Source organism: Lampetra planeri, chromosome 57 (genome assembly GCF_965212315.1).
Source record: "Lampetra planeri chromosome 57, kcLamPlan1.2.h2, whole genome shotgun sequence".
Classification (NCBI taxonomy): Eukaryota; Metazoa; Chordata; class Hyperoartia; order Petromyzontiformes; family Petromyzontidae; genus Lampetra; species Lampetra planeri.
In genome coordinates, this window is record NC_136163.1 from 5,795,009 (window position 1) to 5,820,560 (window position 25,552).

At 50.9% G+C, this 25,552-nt stretch overlaps 1 protein-coding gene across 1 annotated transcript in view; it reads right to left on the bottom strand.

The window, feature by feature from the left end:
• TMEM47 (transmembrane protein 47) overlaps positions 1-25,552 on the bottom strand; it is a 43,270-nt gene that overhangs the window by 11,174 nt on the left and 6,544 nt on the right. Inside the window, exon 2 of the mRNA XM_078618460.1 lies at positions 7,738-7,878. Within this exon, the coding sequence (XP_078474586.1) occupies positions 7,738-7,878 (141 nt within the window). The remainder of the gene's footprint in view (positions 1-7,737; positions 7,879-25,552) is intronic.

The following is a 25,552-nucleotide window of genomic DNA, read 5'->3' on the forward strand; positions in this document are numbered from 1 at the left end:
AACAAATATTTCTGTACTATTGTTTATATTACGTTTACCAGGCAAGGCCCACTGAGCTGTCAACGCTCTTTTACAGAAGCGACCTGGCAATCACAAATGATAGCTCAACGAAGTGGCTTATCACCATGTGGAAATTGATAGCAGCCGAATTCTCTGAAGGCACGCCGATTCTAAATGTGGAGGGAAAAACCTCAGGAACCTGGAGAAAAATACACGTGACCACGGGGAGAGAGACAACACAAACTCCAAATATACAGGCATCAACAGTGTTGGGATCGAATCCACGGCCTCCTGCACACCTGGCGATGGAGATAACATCTCACCACCACAGCACTACTCGCTGTTTACTCAAATCGCTTGAGAACACATCACAACACAACCCCCAGCTTCCCCCTTAGCCACTAAGAGACTAATTCTCACACGTTGTTGCCACACAAGGACAGCTGCCATCAGTGAGTCCCCTAGGATAATGTTTTTGAATAAAACTGCCGCTGTGTATCGGAATGACCGAGATGGGAGTTGCAAGGCGCTTTTGTATGCGTGTAGAACTTCTTTCGAACAGTACTTAGCCAAACGTGCTAATTGGAGGTGCCGGGGGAAGAACGCAAAAAGCAGTTCTCAAGAAATGAATTTTCAATCTAAATTTAAAAGTGCATGGCTCCAGTGGCCTCCTAATTAACATCGGAAGGAAGAGCGTTCCAGACGGCCGCAGAAGCGCATCTGAAAGCATCGCACGATGCGTTGACCACCATCTCTTTATTCGATGGCCGAGCCAAAATCCGCTTCTGCTGCCGCGAGGATGACCGTAGTTCGTGTGACGATTCACGCTCTTTAAGGAGATGCCCCAATAAATGCAAATTCCCCTTACCCTCGTCCGCCGGGGGACGTAGCAGAACAAGACGGTGGTTTGTTGCGAGCACAAAGCTTGGCGAGATCATAAATCTGCATTTCCGGAGACCAATCCGTCGAATCCCCCCCCCACCCTCCCCGGAGTCACTTTAGCAGGCACGCACGCACACACGGAGGGCAGGAATATAACAAAGGTCCCCTCTCTCTTTAGCCATGAAGTATGAGCGTGGTGCTTTTTGCACTGTAAGCAAACCTTGGTCTCCCCCCCCTCCCCCCCTATGAAGGACTGGACAACGGCCTGCACGGCATGCTGATGAAGACGATGGCGGTGGCGATAAAAAAAGAGAGTAGAAAAATTATCTCTCGTGATCTGAATTTATTTCAGGGTTGGGCGACCACTCGGAAAGGGTGAATAGATGTGAATATTTGGCATAAAACTACCGTGTGGCTTAACCAACGAACAATGGTGATGATGGGGGATGATCTGGTGATGGTGATGTTGGAGGGTGATCCGGCGATGTTGATGATGGGGGGTGATCCGGCAATGGTGATGTTGGAGGTTGATCCGGCGATGTTGATGAAGGGGGGGGTGATCCGGCGATGGTGATGATGGGGGGTGATCCGGCGATGGTGATGATGGGGGGTGATCCGGTGATGGTGATGATGGGGGGTGATCCGGCGATGGTGATGATGGGGGGTGATCCGGCGATGGTGATGATGGGGGGTGATCCGGCGATGGTGATGATGGGGGGTGATCCGGTGATGGTGATGATGGAGGTTGATCTGGTGATGGTGATGATGGGGGGTGATCCGGCGATGGTGATGACGGGGGGTGATCCGGTGATGGTGATGGTGGGGGGTGATCCCGTGATGGTGGCAACACTGGTAGTGTAGGTGGTGGTGGTCAAGAAGCTATACCGATGACGAGGAGGATGACGGTGGTGGGGAATTTACATTTTGAGAAGATTTCGATTTAAAGCTTTCGTGACTGCAGGGATTCATCTTCTTGGTTCTTTCGGTAAAGTCACGTAGAAGGGAAGTAATAAAATAATAAAAATATTATGTTTTATTTTTATTATTTTATTACTTCCCTTCTACGTGACTTTACCGAAAGAACCAAGAAGATTTTGAGAAGAGGTCATCAAAATGTCCCCGATTATCCACGCTTAACCATGCAGCTATAAGGAACAAAAATGTGAGGATTGACAGGCACAAACACACACGCGTTCACGTCCAACCAGGTCACCTGTTCAAAACAATCATCAACTGGATGAGCAGTTTCAATCTCTTATTAATTGCGAGGGCAATCAATGCATCCATCAAATGGACTACGGGGCCATTGATCCCCACTGAAGCTAATCACGAGTGGGGGGGGGGGGGCATCCGTTCCGGCGGGGGAGCGGGAGCTTCCCGCACGCAAGCCGAACAACAACACAGCCACGTCGTGTCCGTTTAAACATTTCTGGAGCTTACATTTTTTTTTAGCATCGCGCCACAAATCGGTCAAAAAGCAACCCCCCCGAGCCAACCATGCGCTGCAGGCAGGGAATGAATTATTCGATGGCGATTTGCGCCCGTGTGATGTCCCCCCCCCCTTTCCCCCACGCAATCGCTCACGTGCCACGGTTTGTTTCTCTCGGCGATACATATATTTGCTTCGCTGCGACGCTTTCTATCACTCGCTTTGGCTTTTGATATTTTTTCGCCACCCCCCCCCCCCAAACTCCCCCCCACCGTCACCCAATTCTTTGCGAACAAGACTCGGTCTCCCGACTTCTCGGCTGGTTGGAAAGACAACAGAAGAAGAAACACACACAACCAACGCGTAAGCGCCTTGTCCATCGGGGGGAGGGTGGCGGAGGGTGGTGGTGAAGACTGGACTTGCTGCAAGCCCTCCGACCACGGAATCCCGTTGACGCGGGGGACGGGAGCGATACAAGTTCGAAAACTAACGCGGCTGGCGCGTATTTTTCACACGCTGCTGTGACTGCGAGGACATTCCTTGAGTGGCGGGCGGGCGGTGAAAATGGGGAAGATGCAATGTGGAGAAAGGTATGGGGGGGGGGGATGCGAGCTGGGGGAGGCGGGTAAGAAGGGGACAGCTGCGAATCCGAGGGAGCGCGACGCACACACGCACACAAAGATCCCCCATATAGCCTTTACAGACTGTAGGGGCAAGTGCTGTTAGCGAGCACGGTACACGAGGGGGTGGGTGGCCAGCAGCACGCCCGACCGCCTTTGTCTCCCTAGTGGCGATGTTTACACACCGCACCAGGTACTCATTTGAGGCAGAGTCGACCTAGGGGAGGCCTGGGACCGGTTCAGATAATCGTCACTGGTATTGGCCACGAGCGGGAATCGAACCCGTGTCGCTAGGTTCATAGCGCAGCGTAGCGCTAACCGCTACACTATCGCTCCCCGCACGCACGCGCACGCACACACACACGTACGCATCGCGTGCACATTCATTCGGTCACTCCGAGGGCCATGCGGGAGGGAAGGACCTTTTTGCTTGTTAACCCTTCCCCGTTCCGAGACGACCGCTCCGCCTCGCCGAGCCTCAAGGACACTTGCTGAAGAGGGTCCTGCATTGGCGATGTTTGACAAGTTTCATTATCGATAATAAATTACAGGGAACCCGACCATATGCTAAGGTGGGAGGGATGGTCATGAGAGCGTTCAAATCCCGCTTTGGGGAGGGGACTCAGCCCATCATCCCTCTGGGGTACATAAAATAGGTACCACTTTGTGGGAAAGCCAACAGTTTTCCTGCTACGGATAGGTTTCCCCGGCCATGGGAATGTGTAATTTCCACCGCTGGCTCTGCGGGGCTGTAAACACGAGATGAACGTTGATGCCTCAATGGTCTTTTGTGCAGGACGTCATTTGCACATATACCCGTCACAAGCCACACGGTTCACCCCCCGCATTCTCGTACAGCGAGGTTGAGTTTTCAGGTCCACACGCTATACAGTCGTTTCAATACGGGCAAAATTATTGATGTTGTCTATTTTTGTCTATTTGTTTGTGTTTCTCCCTTGTGATGGGACTTTGTAGGATGAACGTTGAGGTTTATAAGCGGCAAGGGGTGATCTATACAGTCTGAATTGGTCTGTAATCAGGTAGGGCACTGATAAGGGGTTGACAGACTTGTTCGGTTGTAAAGTATCGTTTTTGTGCCGAGTAACAATCTAATAACATCGCATTTCATAACATTAAGCATCTTGCCAAGAACTCACTTCAGACGGAGTTTACCCGATATGCCCACAGAGAGAAAAATAAGTGATATGCATAGCCAGGAATCAACACTTTGTGTTGGAGATTATATAGCACAGTGCAAGAACAAGCAGTGATGTCATTGTATCTACAAAGACAAAGATCCGCCGTACAGCCTTAAACAGACAATTTGGGCAAGTGCTGTTAGCGAGCACCTATGAAGGCCGGCATGGCACACGAGGGGTTGGGTGGCCAGCACCACGCCCGGCCGCCTTTGTCTCCCCAGGGCTGATGTTTTGTATTTTTTTTACGCATCGCACCAGGTATTAATTTAAGGCCAAGTCGACATTGGGGAGGCGCCCAGGACTGGTTCAGATAAACGTCACCGGTGTTGGCCACGAGCAGGAATTGAACTCGAGTCGCGTAGCGCTAACCACTACGCTACCACTCCCCACACACGTGCACACGCGTGCGCACACACGCACCAGTGCAGCCGCGAATCTATATTTTTGCCCTTGGACATGACACTTATGGGAGCCATTTACCGCGGCAGCTCTGTGCAGCAGACTTGGAAGCAGAACGGGGGAAAAAAAAGACCCCAAAGACAAAGATCATCCGTGTAGCCTAAACAGACTGCTGGGGCAAGTGCTGTTAGCGAGTAGCACCTATGAAGGCCGGCACGGCACACGAGGGGTTGGGTGGCCAGCACCACGCCCGGCCGCCTTTGTCTCCCCAGTGGCGATGTTTACGTACCGCACCAGGTACTCATTTGAGGCCGAGTCGACCTAGGGGAATCCCATAACCGGTTGAGATAATCATCACTGGGTGTTGGCCGTCAGCGGGAATCGAACTCGGGCCACCGGGTTCGTAGCGCAGCGCGCCAACTGCTACACCACCGCTCCCCACATAAAAAAACCCCACCAGGCACGCGCGCACACACACACATAGATGGAGCGGACCCCTGGGGTCAGTGTGGGTGGAATGATCTCGGGTGTACTTATAAAGGCAGAAGCTTGATGGTCCGCTGGCATTGCTGGGTAACAAACAACGTCTCTCTCCTCGCCCCTCGTGCGCCGAGGGGCGGGAAGCCTCCGCCTAACCCCTGCAATCCGAATGCAATCATGTCTTTGGGCAAACTCGCAAACGTGGCCTCTTGAACTGCCCCGGCAGACGCCGCTTGCTGGGTTGTCCACCCCCCCGCCCCCCTTTCTTTTTTACGGCCGTTTAATTTCCCAGGCGTGCTTGCTGAAAGCCCCAAACATTGTTTTTGTCGGCCCATTTATTCATTCGCTCAATGTCCACTATTTACACAGCGTAGGCGTGTGGGCACGGTCTCGTCGTCGCACACAACGGTGTGGGCCGTACAACACGGGAGGCAATCGCATTACCACCGGAGTGATTTTTCGGGTCTGAGTATTACACATCGCTGGCCGAATCAATGCCGTGTTTAGATAACCTTCTGCTGTCAAAATGCTCTCGAGTGCCATGCACCGCTGAACTCGTGTGCCACGTGTATGTGCAGTAGAGCATCGATCATCCAGCAGATTCGGGGGTAGTCACAAATGGTCATTGTTTAAAATCGCTTATTGATGCACATCCCTGTATGACATTCATTTTTTTGGGTGTTGTTATGTTTTTTTGTTGTGTTTTCAATTGGTTTACTGGATGAAATTGGGACAAATAAACACAAACTAAATATCCTATTTTAAAAAGTTGCTGTATTTACCGTAACGTGCTTACCACTCCAATCTCGAAGACTCTGCGTGGGGCGATTCATACACGTGCAGCATTTTCATTGTTTAAGTTGTATGTGGTGTATAATGTACTGTACATAATAGTTAACACTGAAATCAAGCATAGATAATGTTTTCGTCACGCACACGGTGACGATCGCTGGGCTGGTTACAGCCTTTGACGCTGTTTTGGAACAGTGGTGGAACTTTTTTCGTATTGTATGTAGCCAACCGTGCATCCTTTTTCCAGTATGGAAGCTTTAGTAACGTCCGAGATTTGGGCAAAAGCTAAGAAATGCTCCCTACAGATTAGGACTGACACTCAATTCGGCATCCCGGGCTTTGGAGGTGTCACCGGGAGAGAGATGATAACAAAAAAGAATGCGGTTGCAGAGAAACGACAATTCCAATAAAAGACAAGGCCCTCTTTCTTTTTGTTTAAACCACTCGAGTAAAAATAACCGGCTATCTCAGCGCCACGGCACAAACCCGCCGCTCGCCTCTCTTTTGTCTCCCGGCGCACGTCCGCGCTTTGAAATCCCGCCTTTCCAAAACGTGGCGCTCAACGATTGTTAAACGTGGTGGGAGACACCGGCATGGAATTGCCCACGGGTGCGAGGATTCAGTCGCCGGTTGAGTAGAGACTGAGCCGCAATTCCCTTTGCGTGCCTCCAGATCGAGTGCCCTCCAAATATATTTTGTCCCCCCCCCCCTTCCTCCTACAATTGTATTGCTGCAAGATCCCGGCGTGAAGACGCCAAGCGGCGTGGGACTTTATCGCCTGCTCGCCCGATGGGATACGGGTTTTTTTTTTTTTCCCGACGGAACCAAACGTAGAAAATTTAGCGGTATGCATTGGTGAGAACTGCAACGCGCCGTGACATCCGTGAAATTTCATCGCACGTCTTGGGTACGTTCTCTCACCCGCTCGCGTGTCTTTGTCGTTGATTTTTATTATAGATAAAACATTTGTTAGCACGGGTCAAAGGACTCGCGCGATCTTCCCTGGTATTAGAACGGCGAGGGCAGCTACCCCTGGTACCAGTGGTGGGGGGGTCGCTCACGCTAACAGCGATAAAGCAAAAGGACTTGCATATTAACGCTGAAAATGCCAACACAGAATCAAATATTTCCCGTCCGTGATATTAATATCTCACCGTGGGTGACTTTTAGTTCACTGGGCACATGCCCGGGATCGGTGGACACGGAGCTAAACGCATCGTTGCTTCCAACTTCAGTTGTAAAGCATAAAAAAAAGCTGCCTCCAATTAAAAAGTTACTTTTAATTCAGAGGCCTGCACGTACGGTATTGTGAATCGTAGATTATTTTGGGTTTGAGCTTGTTGGCATAGGTGTTGATGTTTTTGTTAGTATAACCCCCGTAATATTGCAACATTTTGCCTGCTTTTCAACATCTCCAACATGCCAACTTGATTTTACTGGCTCCGTCACATCGTGAAAACGCATTTCTCAACCTGTCATTAGAGACAATATCGTGGCAACTGTACTCGATACAAACAAGACTTCCTTTTGAAAACTGGGAAGGAGGATTAAACAAAACACATACGCACGCAGAGAACGCACCTTCCCATACGGTCTAGTGTGGGTAGGATTCCTGGTTTTCACCCAGGCGGTGACCTGGGTTTAAATCCTGTTATGGGAACTCATTTTTGTTCCCGCCACCTCCGATTAGCATGGTTGGCTACATAACAGTGCTCAAGAATGTCAACATACATACATTACAATACACACTACGATAACACTACACGACTATACCGAATTGAAAATGCATTTCTTTCTAACTGCTTGCCGTTGTGTTTACTTTGTTGTCCTTCCCCCGGCACCACCGAGAAGCACGGTTGGCTACGCAACGGTGCAAAAGCTCAACGTACAAACAACACACGTCCGTACGTAAACAGAACCGCGGAGCGGAACGCACCAGCAAAGAAGAGCAGGGCGGCAATCAGCTTGTAGAGTCGTTGGGACGAGTTCCTGCAGAGCGAGACGCATCCCAAGACGGTGCAGATCAGGGCGAGCACGCTGGCGGTCAGCACCAGCGCGAGAGTGGCCACCAGCCAGTCTGTGGATCGCGCAGACACAGGCGAAGGCATCAGAATCGGGAGTATTTGTTTATACTCCAGGAGGAATCCGATGAGCTATGAAGCCCCCCCCCCCTTTGAACAGATGTCCAGTAGGGGTCACGGGGTCAGAACGCTACAACAAACAGTACAAAAACACAATAGTATTCTTGGGTTTTTTCGGTAAAGTCACGTAGGTAAAAAATTAAAATTAAAATAAAATAAAAATCACGACGTTTCGGAGGCAACACAAGCCTCCGTCTTCAGGTGGAACCGTCACAGCACGCTCGCTGTAATCAAGTAATTTTAATTTTTTACCTACGTGACTTTACCGAAAAAACCCAAGAATATGAATCCTTGCAGTCACGAAAGCTTCAAATCTAGAATTAACACAATAGTAGTGCCTAGTACAAGAAAAGATAACAAATCACCCAAATCTAGATTTGAAGTTTTCGTGACTGCAGGGATCCATACTCTATGGTTCTTTCGGTAAAGTCACGTCGGTATAGAAAAATAAAATAAAAATCACCCAAACACAAACAAATACAACACTAAACCAACCTCATCCTACCAGGCAAAGCCCACCGAGGTATTAACTTATTCTTCAGAAGCGACCTGGCGGCCACACATTATAGCTCAAATGGGGAAACCATTTTTTTTATTACCAGGTGGTAAGTGCCACTGAGCCATGTAAGCTCTTGTTCAGAAGCGACGTGGCCATCACAAATGATGGCTCAACGGAAGTGGCTTATCGTCACGAGGAAATTCACATCGGCCAAAATTTTCTCGAAGTGCATGTCTTTCAATGGTGGAGGGGGGATAAAAAAAAATCGGAGAAGCCAGTAGAAAAATCCACACACGACCATGGGGAGAGAGAACGTGTAAACTCGATCGAACCCACGACCTCCTATATACCAGGCGAGGGAGTTAACATCTCACCACCGTGGGGCGCAATCCACTGCTACTCAACTGCCATCTGATCACATCCAACTACAACACCTGCTATGTCCTGGGCACACGCCATCCAAACGCTCAAAACTGGGATTATACACAGAAGCAAATCATTGACCCGCTTCCGCAAAAAAACTTGGCAGGACCCTCCTGACAACGAGTCACGGTGACCCGGCGAGGCTGTTCTTGGGCAAACGAGCGTGACGATAGAATAAGCAAATACAGTGCCCAACGGAGCCGGAACAATGTTACTAGTCAGGGAACCTGCCGGAGGGAGGGGGGCGCGTGCACTCAAGGTGAATTCTAGAATGTTTATTTTTGGCTGGAGGAATCCGATGAGCTATGAAGCTCTTTGTCACACGCGTCCAGTATGGGCACGTGGTGAGCAAGAGATGACGACGACCTGGGGGGTGGATACAAAGCAAGGCTGCTATTGGTCTCTGAAGCCTCCCAGGTCCAACGCTCCCAAAGATGAATTCTCACTTCAACCCATTTAAGGCGAAATCTCAAAGCTGCTTTAGCAGCGGCGCGCGCACGCTGGACTGACGAATTCCTTCCGCCACTTGCCAAAGATGATTATCTGGCCCCAGGAAAAGCTGTAAACGCACTGCGGGCCTAATGGCCTTCGGGCATTTTAATTTTCAACTGGAATTTAATTGTTTTCCATGGAGCTGTTGAGGAAGGGGTGGAGGAGGGGGGGGTGATTTTCTGGGTTTTTTTCCCCACAATCAGACCGTAAACAAAACGTGAAACATGGCAAGAATGTTTATTTTTGTTAATTACCCATTCAAATGCGTCCGATGATGATGAATTGCAAACAAGGGAAAGCTAATGTATATGTAAAATAGCAGGTATCAAAAACGTCCATGTGCTGTGTCAACCTCATTTCATATCCTGTGTGTGTGGACTTGGATTGTCTTGTGACTAAAATACTCAAGGGGAACTTTTTTAGCCAGTATCAATATATGAAAAACAAGAACAGGTTTTACACTTTCTGGCAATAAAAATAGCAAGCGTTAAGATGTTCAAACACCAAACAGATAACCTTTTGCAGAGAGGGTAAAACCTATTCTTATTTTTTACAATAAAATACTTGAGAAAACATTCCTAATTGGTAGCAGTTTACATATATTACACATAAAAAAACCTACGCTTTTGTTTTTCAGACAAAATCGCCAGGCACGTTGTCGTTGACTACCAATTCAAACAAAAAGTGCCGGTCTCACACCTTAGCCGTAATTTCTTTCCCGAATTGAAACGTCGGAAAGGATGCATTTGCCGCCAATCGTTCGGGGAAACATCAGGGCGGTCGTGGCTTGGAATCGCAATGTTCTGTTTTGTCTGCGGAGGCTGCAGAGTAGGATCGCTAAAAAGTTTGAGTTGATTTCATTTCGTTTTGACCGAGAACTCGAGGAGGCCAGGGATGGGGTCTCATTTACAAGCAGTGACCCCCCACGGCACTCCATGAGCCTGCTAAGCAGGGAGAGATCATTTTGCTGCTGCTGCTGCTGCTGATGTGCATACGAAACGCAATTGAGAAATCGGCGCGGATAATTTTCGAATTTGGCAATTTTGGACCGTGACGTCATTGGGGCCTACTCTTGCGAGTGGATCTCGTTTGTGTGTGCTTTGCGCAAGGCATCTTGCTTCACGTTGCGTATCAGCGCGCTTTGTAATCCACAACGTGCCGCCAACTGACGTTTCCCTCCTGCGCACGTTCGAAATTTCTCCCACACGGGACCCGCGCCGCAGCCTGCTCCCCCCCCCACCCACCCACCCTGCACCCCTTGCCGAAATCCTTCCCCAAAAACGTAGCGCGCGAGACATATAACACCGCTGCTGCAATGCTCATTACCACTGCAAGTCACTTCCCTACCGACAACACTCGGGGGGCGTGCCGGGGGGAAATCACGACAACACAAGGTGAGCTGAAGCCAATTAAATTTGTCTCAACAGTTAAATGCTGGGCAAATTTGGGAGGTGTCTTTCGCTCGACATCGATCTACTTAATTGCGCAAGGCATGAGCAGTTGCAAAGGCTTCTCCGTTCAACACTAACGGACGCGTGGCCACTCCATCCTTCCACTGCCTACGCTGCTGCCTCGGCTACCGAGACCACCCCCACTCACCCCCTCGCCAGTCTCCCCGAGAGCAGTTCCCCCATCCCCTCTCATGAATTTAAAATGCCGCGCATATTAAACATCGGTTCACGACTCAAGTTTATTTTGTTTAACCAGGTGAGAACTCCAGAGACCAGTCTCATTTGTATGTACGGATGTAGGGTGAACTTATTTCGCAGCGTGCGCAGCCAACCGTGCTCAAATCGGACGTGCGAGCGGGAGGGACGACAAAGGAAGCACAGAAAGCAGTTCTAAAAGACCTAGGATTGCTTATACCATCGAAATGCAGAGGGCCTCTTCTCTCTCCGCATCCCGATGGTGCTCCTGACCGGATATCCAAAACTCGATCTAGTCCCTTGTCAATGTTGCTCATCCCAAACGGGAGGAGAATATCGACAAAATAAATTAAAATCCGGAAGGGCACGCACGAAGATGTTTCATCACGGAAAAAAGAAACACGCAAATCGGAGACCGCATTGAAGGTAAAGGATAAGCGGTCCTTTCGCGACCAACATTATCCATGACAGATTGTTTTTGGGTCAGATCGCGTGAATATAAATGCGTCGGTTAAACCCGCCGGCACCACCCCGACGCAGCAAATCGTTTGTCACGTAAATGTTGCAGGTTAACTCTCCAACACACCGGTGTCCTGTACTAGCAAAGAATTGCCACGTTTTGTTCACGTGACAAACCTAACCAATTTGGCTGCCTAGGGTGGCAGCGGCAGGTTAAACGGCACATCGATATTCGCGCGATCTCACCCAAAAACAATCTGTTATGGATTGGCAAGGACTCATCGCCAGACAGGAGGATGTTGATGATGATGATGGATGATAGCCGCCAGGGAATCAAAGCCTAAGAAGGGAGCGGAGTGATGACATCAGCTCACGCGCAGGAGTGAGTTGAATGGCAGCAGCAGTGGTACCGGATGGGAGAAGGATGGCTGATGATCATGACGACAGCGAAGACTGTTTATCCCCCCATTCCCCGGCTCCGTCCGTAAACGGTATTCTACCCGGCGGCAGAAACGGAGAGAAGGCCGGCAAACATTCCCGCCACCACCACCACCGTTAAAATAAACACTCGACTCTTCTTAAATCTGCGGAAATACACTCATGTGAAACTGCGCTTGGCCCGAGCTTTGCATACCAACCGCCAACTCCGTCTTGCGGAAGATTAGCGGAACCTGTCGGCGGGCCCGCGCCGGCATGTTGCGTCAGCGAACGCCGAGCAAGTCTCCCCCCGCACGGGGGTGGAGTTGAGTGGCCGGGGGGGGGGGGCAACAAAAACTCACCGCCATCGCTGAACTTAGGAGATGTTAACTACCTCGCCCGGTATACAGGAGGTCGTGGGTTCGATCCCGAGCCTGACAGTGCCTGTTTATTTGGAAGTCTTCGTGTTCTCTCTCTCCCCCCGTGGTCGTGTGGATTGTCCCCTCCACATTTAGAATCAACGTCATGCGTTTCGAGTATATGGCTGCTAAACATTGCCACGTGATTGTAAAGCCACTTTGTTGAAGCTACCATTGGTGATGGCCAGGTCGCTTCTTAAAAATAGCTATGCAGCTCAGCGGGCACTTACCTGGTATAGAATGAAATTTAAATTGTTTAGCTTTAGTTTAGACAGCTAAAAGCGATGGAGAGCGACACCACTGTGGGTGGCAGCACCGTGCGTGCATCGATTCCCCGGACGAAAGATTCCTGGCCGGCTTTCTCGCTATTGTGAGCGAAAGCAACCCCGGCCGCTGTGCACTCCAGAATAGGAAGCAAGGGTAGGAAGAGAACGGAGCGGGAGAAAAAAAACTCCAACTTCAACACATTCACCCTACCCACCCACCCAACAAAACAGAGACATGCCATAGAAACAAACTGCGCACATGCGCACACACGTGCGGACGCACACACGCACGCAACGTAACCATGTATGGAATTAGACGCGGCGGTGCCGAATTGCTCGCGTTCCGCTAACAATCAATAAACAGGGCCTCACTCGCTAATGACAAACCGCTCTTCTCTCGCACGCTTGCGGAACGACGATTGACCACCGGAACGTGCCCGCCCGTGCCCGCCCGTGCCCAGTTCCCAAAAAAACAGCACAGGAAAGGGGCTTGGTTATCCCCGCGACGACGAGAATGTTGACGAGCGGGCGGGCGGGGAGGGCGGGCGGTGGCGCTCCGGGACACTTTCTACGCGAGTGGGAAAATTAACGAGAGCCCAGCGTGCGACTTCGACCGTGCGGTGCGACATCTCGGCACCGTTCAAACAAAATCGTCGTCAATGGACCGGCCCAGAAATCGGATCATTCGACGGCGATCCCAAACAAGTTCGCGCGGCGTGCTCCCGAAGCGGTCGAAATGGATGGCGAATCTCGACGTCAAATTCGCAAATCTGTTGCACCCCCCCCCCCCCCAAAAAAAAAAATTACCGTACGAAAGCAGGAGGGGGAGTGGGGGCCTCCTAATATACGGGGACCCGGTGGAAAGTAGGCACTGACAATACCAGAGTCAAGCAGATTGCAAGCGGTGCTTTTACAGACTTTAAAACACGAAACTAACCCACGCCGCCGCCCCCCCGCCTGCCCAACTCATGAATCAAACAAAAAAAAAGACACGTTTGTCCGTCCCTAGCTGTATGCACGAACATCTTGGCACCGTCCAAGACGTCCAATGAAAGACAAATTAATGGTATTTGGCGCCAATGGACTTTAAGAAAAAGAAATTAATAATAAAACTCGCGGCCAAATTTCTCTACGTTCTATGTATTTCTAACAGTGCATGCAAAACCCCGGGGCAGAACAGAGGGGAATAGAGGAATGCCAGTTACTCAGGATGTAAGAAGCTACAGGCGCTCATGTTATATTTTACACTAGGTTACCAGTTCTAAATGGTTTCTGGCCCGGTCGCACGCACATACGTACATATGCACGTACATACGTACGCACGTACGCACTTACATACACACGCACGCACACGCACGTACATACGTACACGCACGTACGTACGTACACGCACGTACGTACGTACACGCACGTACAAACACGTACGTACGTACACGCACGTACGTGCGTGCGTGCAAACTGCACAAACGAGCTTCCACAAAAGCTCCGAGCCAAGTCACGTAGCACACTCGCAGACACCCCCACCCCCCGCGCCCCCCCCCCTCTCCGCTGTTGGCACAGTATCGGAAGGGTGCATTTCAAATATTCAACTTTCTGACTCCGTAAAACGCTGCGACAACCCCACGCATTAATCGTGAGAATTGCCACGCGCACATCGCGGACTCGATGTTCGAGGCAGCCGGTGACACTTCTGGGAGCCTGCTGTGACGACCGCCTTTTTGCACGAGCGCATCGACGCTCAAAAGTTTCAGCCTCGCCGACCGCCATCCTCGCGAGACGATCGCGCGTGGGTGGGTGGCAATGTTTATTGCAAAAACTACGCGAAGAGCACAGAGGCGAGTTTCTTCACAGCAGTCGTGCGCAAAATGAGAAAGGCCTCCCCCCCACCCCCGTACAGCCTTGCTGCCAGAGAGCACACCGACGAAGGCCGGCACAGGATGCACGGCAGCCTTCGATGTTTTTGCACACCGCACCAGGTACTCATTTGAGGTCCAGTCGACCTAGGTGAGGGCCCAGGACCGGCTCAGATAATCGTCACCGGTGTTGGCCGTGAGCGGGAAATCGTTAATGCGCGCCCGCTGGTTTCGTGGTGCAATGTGCTAACCACGACACCTCCACTCCTGAACAATTGTTCACATGTACACACACACACACAAAGATCCCCCGTATAACCTTAACAGACTGTTGGGACAAGTGCTGTGAGCGAGCACCTATGAAGGCCGACACGGCACATGAAGGGGGTGCGTTACCAGCACCACGCCCGGCCGCCTTTGTATCCAACAGTGGCGATGATTTTACACACCACACCAGGTACTCATTTGATGTCGAGTCGACCTAGGGGAGGCCCAGGACTGGTTCAGATAATCGTCACTGGTGTTGGCCATGAACGGGAATGAAACTCGGGTCGCCGGGGTTCATAGCGCAGTGTGCTAACCGCTACACTACCGCTCCCCCACACGCACACAGAAAACAAAGACACATGCATACACAAATAACTCGTCTCGAAAATTACATGATCAGCTGAGCCAAGCGCTTTCATGTCGAGGCGAAATTGCGGAACACTGGCACAGCATGCGGATTTGCTGGTGTGCATGCAGCTGTCGGGCAAATTTTCCGCGCGAAAAACATTTCCCGATTTAAATATTCTCAAAGTGGACAATGCAATTGAGCAGTTATCAAAACGGTAACAGGTTACCCATTAAAAATGGGGCCTTTCTTGCCAGTATCAAAAAATAACATCGTTATATTTATATAACATATTGTTATATTTTATATATAACCTATTGTTATATTTTATCAACAAAGGTCCCATATTGTAGCTGCTCACCACGAACTATATATAAATGCCCTGGTCAGTGGCATTGTCTTTGCGCGGTTCGCTTTTTGAGAAAGGAATGGTCTCTCTGGTGTGGACAAATACGTTTCAAAGAGAATGCATCATATGTGATGAGAGCATGTCTCTTGTTTGCATGGTCACCACACGCACGTGTGGTTAACGCAGACAGGATTCCTCGAAAAGGGATTCTGTTTGGCGTTTTAACATCTTCACGCAACTCTTTCATTGCCAGAAAGGGTAAAACCCATTGTTACAGGAAGCGATATATTCGCCACCGTTTCATACGCGGTGGTTCGCCCCCCCCCACACAACCATCCAGGTTCAACCCTGCCTCGGCTTACGAGATCTGATGCTATTGGGTGCATTCCGGGAGGGTGCTATAGGCTGCTGCGGTGGTGGTGGTGGAGAACGGCGCTGCAAAAAACCCAACGTTGGACTGTATGTCAATGCCCCTCCCCCCCGCATCTATTTGCCTGGTAATGCAGGAGGTCGTGGGTTGGATTCCGACCATGACGCCTGCTGTATATTTGGTGTTTGCGTCTCTCTCTCTCCCCGTGGTGGCGTGGATTTTTCTCCGGGCCCTCCCGTTTTCCCCTCTCCACATTTAGAATCGACGAGTATTTGTCCACAATAAATGTCCACGTGATGAGTAGTCACTTCGCTGAGCCAGCCTTGGTGATGGCCAGGTCGCTTCTGGCAACAACAAAAAGAGCCGTATAGCTCAGTGGGCCTCACCTGGGAAAATAAATAGTTTTAGTTTATTTTGCTAATCCAACCGGCAGAGCATCGGGCGAAAGAGCAGTGGGCGCGGGCACGAGCGCCGCAGCGTATTCAAACAGAGTAAATCTCCGCAAGCGGCAGGACGGTCACGTCGCTGCGGGGGAGAAAAGGGTCCGGCGCGCTGTCGCCGCTGCGGACCGAGCACGGGCATTTGTCCCCCGAGAAGTCTCGCGTGCAAAATAAACCTCCCCGCATCTTCTCCACCACAGCCCCCCCCCCTCCCCGAAATCCCTGAGGATTAACCATCGTCCGCCTATCCTCTCGCCCCATCGAGAGAGCCAGGAGCGGATGGGAGAGAACAACGCAGCCGTGATGTATTAGGGCCCAGGGCTGCTTGCACACACGCCGCGTGAATTGTCGACACCCAACGCGGCCATCAATAACGGCGTATTTTAGCGGCGCGAGTAACAACTGCAATTTTTGGCGTGGACTGCGGCCAAAACCGCCACCTCCCCCCCAGGCCCAACCACCCCATCATTTTCAAATACATTCCGGGACCCGAATATAATCCCAGAGTAATAATTGCAGCAAACGATTCCCCGGGGGGGGGGGTGCTTCAAGAACAACATTTTCTTTGTTTTGCGTGCAAAATGCACGGGCGACGGTCGAGGCGTTTGTAGCCCCATTTTAAAAACGCAGCGGTGGGCGGACGAGCGGGGAGTGCCGGCCGGCCCGGCCGGCTGGGATGAGCTGCGGCCCTGTGACCTCGGCAGCGAGCGAGGCAACCACCCCCATTGTCAAGGAGCGTCAAAATTGAAGACCGTCACCGTTGTCCCTCCCCCCTCTCCCGGCGGAAGACAAAAAAACACTCCAGTAAATAAGGTGGTGGAAAGAGTGAATCGGCTATCGAAAAGGGCAGGACAATGCGGGAAGTCCTCAGGCGACGTGGGGCGCGTTTGAAAGTTAAGAGCAGTCCGCGCCCGCCCTCGCTCCCTCCCTCCCTCCCGGGTCACGTAATTGTTATTATTGTTACCGCTTGACGACCCAGGAATGCGTCACAGTCTCAAGGCTCGTTTGCAGGAGGGGGTGCTGCCAAGTTTTTGTGCAGTCGGGGATGACTATGATGCTGCTGCTGCGGTGTAATTTCAATTGAGTCATTTTGAAATTGGGATGTTCTGGCCGGTTTCAGTGGCATTGTGTGGTTCTTGTGGAGGAAACAAGAGGACCTGGAGGAAATCCATACAGATCAGGGGAAGAACATACAAACTCCACGCAAACGTGCCCAAAACGAGAATTTAACCCAGACCTTTCTTGCTGTTAGGCGCAAGCGGTCCGACTGCGTAAAGTTATTGTTTTATTCGTGGGCGATGTTATAGAGGAGGTCTTGGGTTCGATCCCAACCTTGGGGCCTGCTGTATATTTGGAGTCTGCATGCGTCTCTCTCCGTGGTCGCATGGATTTTTCTTCAGGTCCTCCGGTTTATCCCCCCTCCACATGTAGAATCAACGTGCGTTCAGAGAATTTGGATGCAGCTATACATTTCCACGCGATAAGCCACTTTGTTGAGCTATCATTTGTGACCATGTCACTTCTGAAAAAGAGCTACATTGCTCAGTGGGCCTAAACTAATAAAATGAAAATAGTAAAAAACAATCAATAGATGTTGCTCCGTATAATTGAGTCATTTGGACGCTTTTCCCGCGTTGGAATGGTTTTGGCTTATTACCAGTTACATTATATGTGTGTGTGTGTGTGTTTAGCCATGGGAGAAAACAGGGGAAACCCAGACGAAACGCATGTAGAACTAGGGGGAGAGAGAGAGACCCATACTACGCCACGCAGAAAAGATAACCCGAGTCGCAAACCACACCAAGGCCCCCTCTTGCTGTAAGGCACAAGTGTTAAACATTGCTCTGCCACCCTGCCGGGTATGCAATCTTAATGAGGTTCACGTCACGTACACGCACAGCCGCTTCTCAAGACATACACACAGTCTGCGTATACACTACACGAGGCTCCAGCATTTCCATCTGTAATTTGATCCTTGGTGGCATATTGGGTTTGCGAGCAACGCGCGTGTCGCTTCTCTGATATTTACCGACCGAGTTAACAAAATAAAGCATCGGGCTGCGAGCAGGCGCGGTGGCGCACGACTGTAATCCAGCACTCTCGTGGCAAGGGGGGGAGGGTTGGTGGATCACGCACGATTTGTGAAACTCCCAAACCTGCCGGCCTGCGAGGCGACCAGAGAAAAGGCAAGCCAATCAAGTGGGTGGGTGATTGAATTAATATAAACTAGTAAAACTAACTCAAGTTTATATTTTTTACTTTACCAGGCAAGGCCCACCGAGCGATATGTCTTTTTCAGAAGCGACCTGGTTAGTACAAATTATAGCTCGGCTAAGTGGCTTTACACGTGGACATTCATTGCAGCCAAATACTCTGAATGCACGTGGATGCTAAAACGTGGAAGGAAAAACCGGAGGACCCAGAGAAAAATCCACGCGACCACGGTGAGAGAGACACGCAAACTCGAAATATACAGCAGGCGTCGGGGTCGGAATGGAACCCACGACCCTCCTGCATACCAGGCGAGGCATTTAACATCTCGCCACGTGTTGAGCTTTGAGCGCTAGCCATCCTCATTGTATGGGTTTCACCTAAGCATTTTCAGCCATGCGTGAGAAAAAAAAACCCACCGAGAGATTCCATTACAACATCTCAATGCCCCGTACGGAGGCAGGGCAGCGTGCCCAGACTCCCGCGTTCATTCCCTGCATGTACGTGTGTTGAACTTCTTACGCCCCGACCGTAGCCAACCATGCTAATCGGAGGGTTAAGTCCAGCTTGTTACGTACGTCATCCGTTGGTTTTATTTTCTTCCTCCTTTTAAAATTCCCACTGCATTATGGGGGTTCTTTAAAAATGGCGACGAAAAAATGCTTACATTAAAAAAAACTCAACGCAAGAATCACGAGACGCGGTGCGGACGATTCGAACGCGTGCAGGAATTCAAACGTCCCGAAGCGGGACCACTCCTGCAAATGAACCCTTCTAACCTCGAGCGGATGGAATAAATTAAACTGCGCGGCATGTCGACGTGCTGCAACGCTTTCGCAGGGAAAGGCTGCGGAGCCTCCGTCGTAAGAGAGAATATCCGAGCAGCGTTGTAGCGTGGTTGGTATGGTCCCCTGGTGCCAGGAATTAAAATGAGGGGGGAGGGGGGGGGGTGCACGACCTGTCCATTTATCATCAGAATCTTAAATACTGGAGGAATCCTACGAGCTATAAAGCTTTTTTTCATAGATGTAGAATAGCGGCAGGTCAGAACATCACAACAAGCAATGCAAAAAAAATAGGAGTGCAAATTAGAGGCAAGGTAAACAAATCACCAAAAAATAACAAATAAAACTGAACTGTTTTTATTTTTGCCAGGTAAAGCCCACTGAGCTATTGGCTTCTTTTTCAGAAGCGACCTGGCCACAAATGACGGCACAACGAGGTAGCTTATCGTGTGGGAATTTATAGCAGCCAAATAATCTAAGCGCACGTTGATTGTAAATTTGAAGGGGAAAAACAGGGTGACCCGGAGAAAAAAAATTCCACGTGACCACGGGGTGAGACACACACAAAGCTCCAAATATACCAGGCGTCAGGGTCAGGGTCGAACCTCCGACCTCCTGCATACCAGGCAAGGGAGATAACATCACACCCCCCCCCCCCTTCGTAGCCCGGCAGCTGAGCCTCTGAAGCTCCTGGGCCATGGTGCAATTGCGGCGCTTGCACGCTGGAGCAGCTACGCCACCGGCGTTTTTTGGAAGCCCGAAATCGCGCGCAAGCCAGCGCCAATCTCTGCAGCTGTTCGCCAAAACCTGCCGCGGTGCAACTGTGCCGCGGCACAATCGACTAACGGGAAGAGCAACGCGAGCCGTCGCCCGACGCTGCTGCAGCAGCTGTCTACAAAATTTAGCGCGGAATCGCGAAAAGCCGGCCGGCTGGCCGCGTCACGCACGCACGGTTCTAAAAATGGCAACGGCGACAGCTTCGCGCATCCCCACGCTCCGATGCCTTCGGCAAGACAGCCCGCGGAATTTTTCGCTGGAGACGCGGGGAGGTAAGATTTGGAAAGGAATGGGTAGGGGGGAAATGGCAGAATTTGTTCGACCGGCATCACGGGGTGCCCGACTTGCCAACTGAGGCATTCTTGAGCGTGTGGAAAAGCCAGGTCTTCAACGGGCCATTTGTACACATCGACGCAAAGCAGATAAAATAAATGATAATCTTTGCCTTCACGTTCACCTCGCCCTCCGCTTTAAACTTCGGAGGCCACCGCGTTAAAGATGACCAAACATCGCGCGACAAATTCTGTGCCATTTTTGTTTCGCTAAACCGCTCTGACAAACGGCCGTTCACCGAGGGCGCTTGCCTTACAGCTTCAGGCAACCCGGGAGAATTTGTATAGCAGGCCATGCTCAGAATGTCCATACCAGTCCAGAGTTTTGTCTGCTAAAAACGACGACGTGGGAAACTATTGGTCCCGAAGGCAAATAAATGGGCGAATCGGTCGTGGCAATTTTGCTTACGGTGACTGGGACGATTAGTCGATAAAAATCCACCTAAGAATTTCTGCCAACTACTCCCGTGGTCATTTATGCGAGTCTCTAAAAATGTCGGCCACGCCAAAATCTAAGGAAGGAACTGCCGCCCCCCCCCCCCCCCTGGGCACAGTGCACGACCTCCAGTCCAGAGGCACAAGCGAGAACAGAGGCAACTTTATTTTCCTCTCCAAAATTATTTTTCTTGTTTTGCAGTAGTCGAGATATAGAAACAAATAAATCCGTTATTAAATTGAGCGATCGATTTTTGACAAATCGGATATAGCCCAGCTCTAGCCTCGTCAAACTACCCCATGAGCCACCGTGAAATCCCAGGAACACACACGATGGGACCAGCATTGCATTGCACAAGCAAGCCCCACCATCAGCGGTCACGTGATCCCCTGTTGGGGAGATACGGGTGGCAATGAAAGCCCTTTCGAAAACAGGGGTGACTTTAAACAATACAGTCCTTGTGGACTTTTGAAATCCAATTTTCAGAAAAAATTTGACAGCACTGCGCACGTGTGTGTGTGTACATATATAGTAATTTGATGCTGGGAAACGGAGCAAAATAAATCCACGTAGATCAATAAAGAGTAGATGTATAATTTAACGCCGTGCCCTTTTATTTTACCGCACGAGAGGCGGCACATAGCCGAGGCATTATTACGACATAACCGTTGTGAAAATATAAATATTTTACACGGCATATTGGAAGGAATCAATAACGTGAGCGGGCTCCTGACATCTTCTCCGCAAATCGACACCAGGGCCGGTGGCGGGGGGGGGGGGACAGATCGATGAGCTCAACAACCAATTATTATCCAGGCCATTTCACCAGGACTTCATGTCGTTTTCAATACGAGCTGCTCTTTCTTTTCCGCCAGTGAAGGACAACAAAAACTTGTAAATTCAAAATCCAACGACAGCCTTTCTCTCTGCGCGTGCATGCACAGCTCGTGCACAACGGGATGCCGTTAAATAAGCCGGGGCGCCCCGTGATAGGCTCTTCAGCGATATTTCTCAGTCCCGTCTGGCACCCGAGGTCTTGATGTTCATCGTGAATAATAACCCACCATTGCCCTGTGAGAGTCGGTCGAATTGCCTTGCCGCGTTAATTGCTGCCTCAAGATGGTGAACGTATCGACGGCTTTATTCGTAGGCTTTCGCAACCAATGTCATGCACGTATGTATGTTGAACGTCTTTCGCACCGTACGTAGCCAACCGTGCTAATCGGAGGCGCGCGGGGGGAAGGACAACACACTAAACACAAAAAGCAGTTCGAAAGAAATGAGTTTTCAATCTAGATTTAAAAGTGCGTAGCTCCAGTGGCTTCGGAATATCAGAAGGAAGAGCGTTCCAGACGGCCGCAGAAGCGCATCTGAAAGCACCGCGCGATGCGGTGGCCACCGTCTTTGTTCGCTGGCCAGCCAAAAGCTGCTGCTGAGAGGATGACCGAGTTCGCCTGATTGTTTACGATTGGAATCTCGTTTATTTTGGGCGATATCACGTAGATACAAAGTAAAATGTTTTAGCTATTAACCTCCACCACCCAACGGAACAAATAAAGATGTAATTTTTTTTAACCCTTTTATCTGGCAACAAAACCGGCACCTTTTTTTTACAAGGAGTCATGTTTGCATTGACCACAATACCTGCGGTTGTAATGCAAACAAAAAAGACAACTCTGATAATGTATGCACTGTCCTTGAAATTGATTGGTCCAAGGACGTTTCGGTAAATGACTTCCCAGAACGTATCCTCGTGAATTTTGACGTAGTTTCAAATGAACCGCCGTTTGATAAATCTTGTCTTGCGAAAATTGTTCAACTCACCGATGAGATGAAACAATCACAAGTGGCGCGTAGCGAAACGCTTGTTACACGCGACAGTTAGACATGTTTGGCCGAGTCGAGGCAGTGCCCGGTTTTTGACGACACAGATATGGCCAGATCATTACGTGGCAAAACCCAAAAATGGATCACGAATAACAGTAGACAGTTGTTCTCTGCAAGTACCCCTTGATGATCTCGTCAAGGCGCATAAACGATCACGGAAAATATCCGGTCATCCTCACAGCGATGTTGGACTAACCATCGAACAAAGGCGGTCACTGCACCGCGCGCTTTCAGATGTGCTTCTGCGGCCGTCTGGAATGCTCTTCCTTCCGATATTGGGAAGCCGCTGGAGCTATGCACTTTTAAATCTAGATGGGGAAAGTCATTTCTTTAGAACTGCTTTGTGTTTTAGCGTGTTGTCCTGTCCCCCGCACCTCCGATTAGTATGGTTGGCTACGTACGGTGCGACAAGTTCAAACATACGTACATAGAAGTTCGACTGCTCGATATCGTTCATACGATTTCGAGCATTGGAGTGTCCCTCAATCCTCAATTGTACAAAATGCACATCCAAAGCTGCCCTTTGTACAGCAAGCACTCTTCTTTCTTATAGCGTTTGGAGGAAAAAAGCCAAGGGGCTAAGATTTGTATTTTACTGGTAGGAACCAACTGGTTCCACCGTGCCCACAGGGGATTATTGTGTCCGTCCGTCGTGCAGGGAGGGGCTGGGTGGGGAGGGGAGGGTGGGGAGGGCCTGGGTGGGGCTGGGTGGGGCTGGGTGGGGAGGGGAGGGTGGGGAGGGTGGGAGAGGCTGGGTGGGGAGGGTGGGGCTGGGAGGGGTGGGGCTGGGTGGGGAGGGGCTGGTCACCCCGTGGTGCCCTCATAAAACTCAACGTTTAACCTACTCACGCCGGCTTGTGCCCGCACTCAGTCGGCCATATTTGCGGAATACACCACGCCGCCGTTGACCCTGCAGGCCATTGACCGAGCAACCCAACGTTCCTACCAGCTCCCTCCGCAGGAATGTGTTTAAATGTTGTAAACGATTCAACAGCATACAGGGTAACCAAATGGAATCCGCTTGTTGCACCCGAATTACGCGCGGTCTATCGGGCAGCCGTCACTGATATGTCCGATGGTGTGCGCACGTCACAATTTGGTCGAGTCCTCGATTGTTCCATTCACGGGAAGATAAATCCACACCGCCCGCGTCGTTGTGCGTACGTACGTTGGACTTCTCTCGCACCCGCACATAGCCGAACGCGCTGAAATCGGGAGACGCTTTTTTGCAGGGACAGTTGATAGCGGACCTCACACTGCTTTTCAGTGCAGCGCTAAAAGCCAGGGCCTTGTTCCCTTTGTTGGGTCTTCAATAAAGAAAGGGCGTCTCATCGGAGCAAGCACGAATGACGAACGTCGAGAGCTATTTCTCATGGGTTTTTTTTTCTGCTTGAGCTCTTACACGACCGCCAAAAAAAATTAATCGCGTAATTCACGTTGGCTCGCTCACTCGCTCGCTCGCCCGCCTGCCTGCCCGCTCGCCCGCTCCGCCGTGTCGTTGGAAGTTTTTTTTTGGAAACTAACGAGAAGCGCCGCGGCACGGCGAGGCTCCGCCGGAGGAGAAGGATCGTTCGTCGGGCGGCTCCGGGAGAGACGGCGTGGGAGCGCCGGTGGTCAGGCGCGCCATCGATCCGCACGCGCACCACCACGGCTCTCGAGAGCAACACAACCCCCGCGGCAAATAGCAAAAGCTTCCAGGGGGAGAGGGGAGAACAAACCGGCTACGGATCTCGCAAATCTGCCCTCACCCACCGGCCACCCACGAGTGCCAAATCGTAAAAAATAATCACAACACAACGCCCCCCCGCCCCCTGCCGCCAATGCAGGCTTGGTAAATTCGCGGATAATCGGAACAGGGATGTGGACAGGAGAATTTTTCGGGGCAGCCGATAGCTCCCGTGGACAATAACAATAATAGAAGCCGTGGATTAAGTGAATTAGCTGGGTGGTGGTGGTGGTGACACACGTGGCTGCCTGTAATCCCAGCACAGTGGACGTAGCAGCGAGGGTTGGTGGATCACCCACAAGATGGGGGTGTGAAACTCCCTTCCCGTGCGGGGGGGGGGGGTCGAGGAGCCGCATCCCGACTCGCCAGGAGGAGGCGGAACAGGAAAATTTGGGCTCCATCCGTTCCATCTGCGTGGGATAGAATGTTGCCCTCTCGCACGCACGAGTCGTCTCTGGATGCTACAGTTTCCTTCCCACACACACAACACTCATTAAAACATCTTCATCGTATGCTCCGTGCGTGCGGGTTGCGCAGCATTGCGAGATGGAAGTTGCACAAACGCCGCCGCCTTCTAGAATATTTTTGCCGAACAGGCCACCCACTCAGCATGTGGGCCAAATAATGCGTCAGATGTCGTGTCAAACAACGAGAAACACCCTTCATATCTGTAAGACCGCAGAGCTTGGGCAACTGTTGGCAGTTACCGCCGGCTCCCCCACCTGGCTGGCTTTCCTTCCCACTCGTTTGTGGTTCTTCCTCGTGCCCCCCACCCTACCCCACAGTCGTTCTCTCTCGTGGAGAGCGAGCGAATTCTTCTCGGCGGCTCGCTACACGAGTTGACATTCGTGTTATTGCCCGTGTTCAAATTGGTTTTAAAAGGAACGACTGCAATGAGTATTCAACGCGCACCTCCGATTGGCACGGTTGGCTACGTACTCTGTGTGAAAAGGGTCAACGTACACACATGTGCGTACATGTACAGTACGTACATGTATGCACATGCCAAACCGTGGAGAGTGTCCCCAGCCAGCTTGAACATTCAAGCACGTTCACAAGCACACAAACACACACGAGCGGTCGGCGAAATGTAAACAAGTGGCAGACAGATACTCGAACCCCGAGAGGACGCCGTTCAAAGTGTCACGTTGCACTCCGGGGCTTGCAGCTCGCGACGACGCTTACGCAAATAAACGCCCAGCGGCGAAGG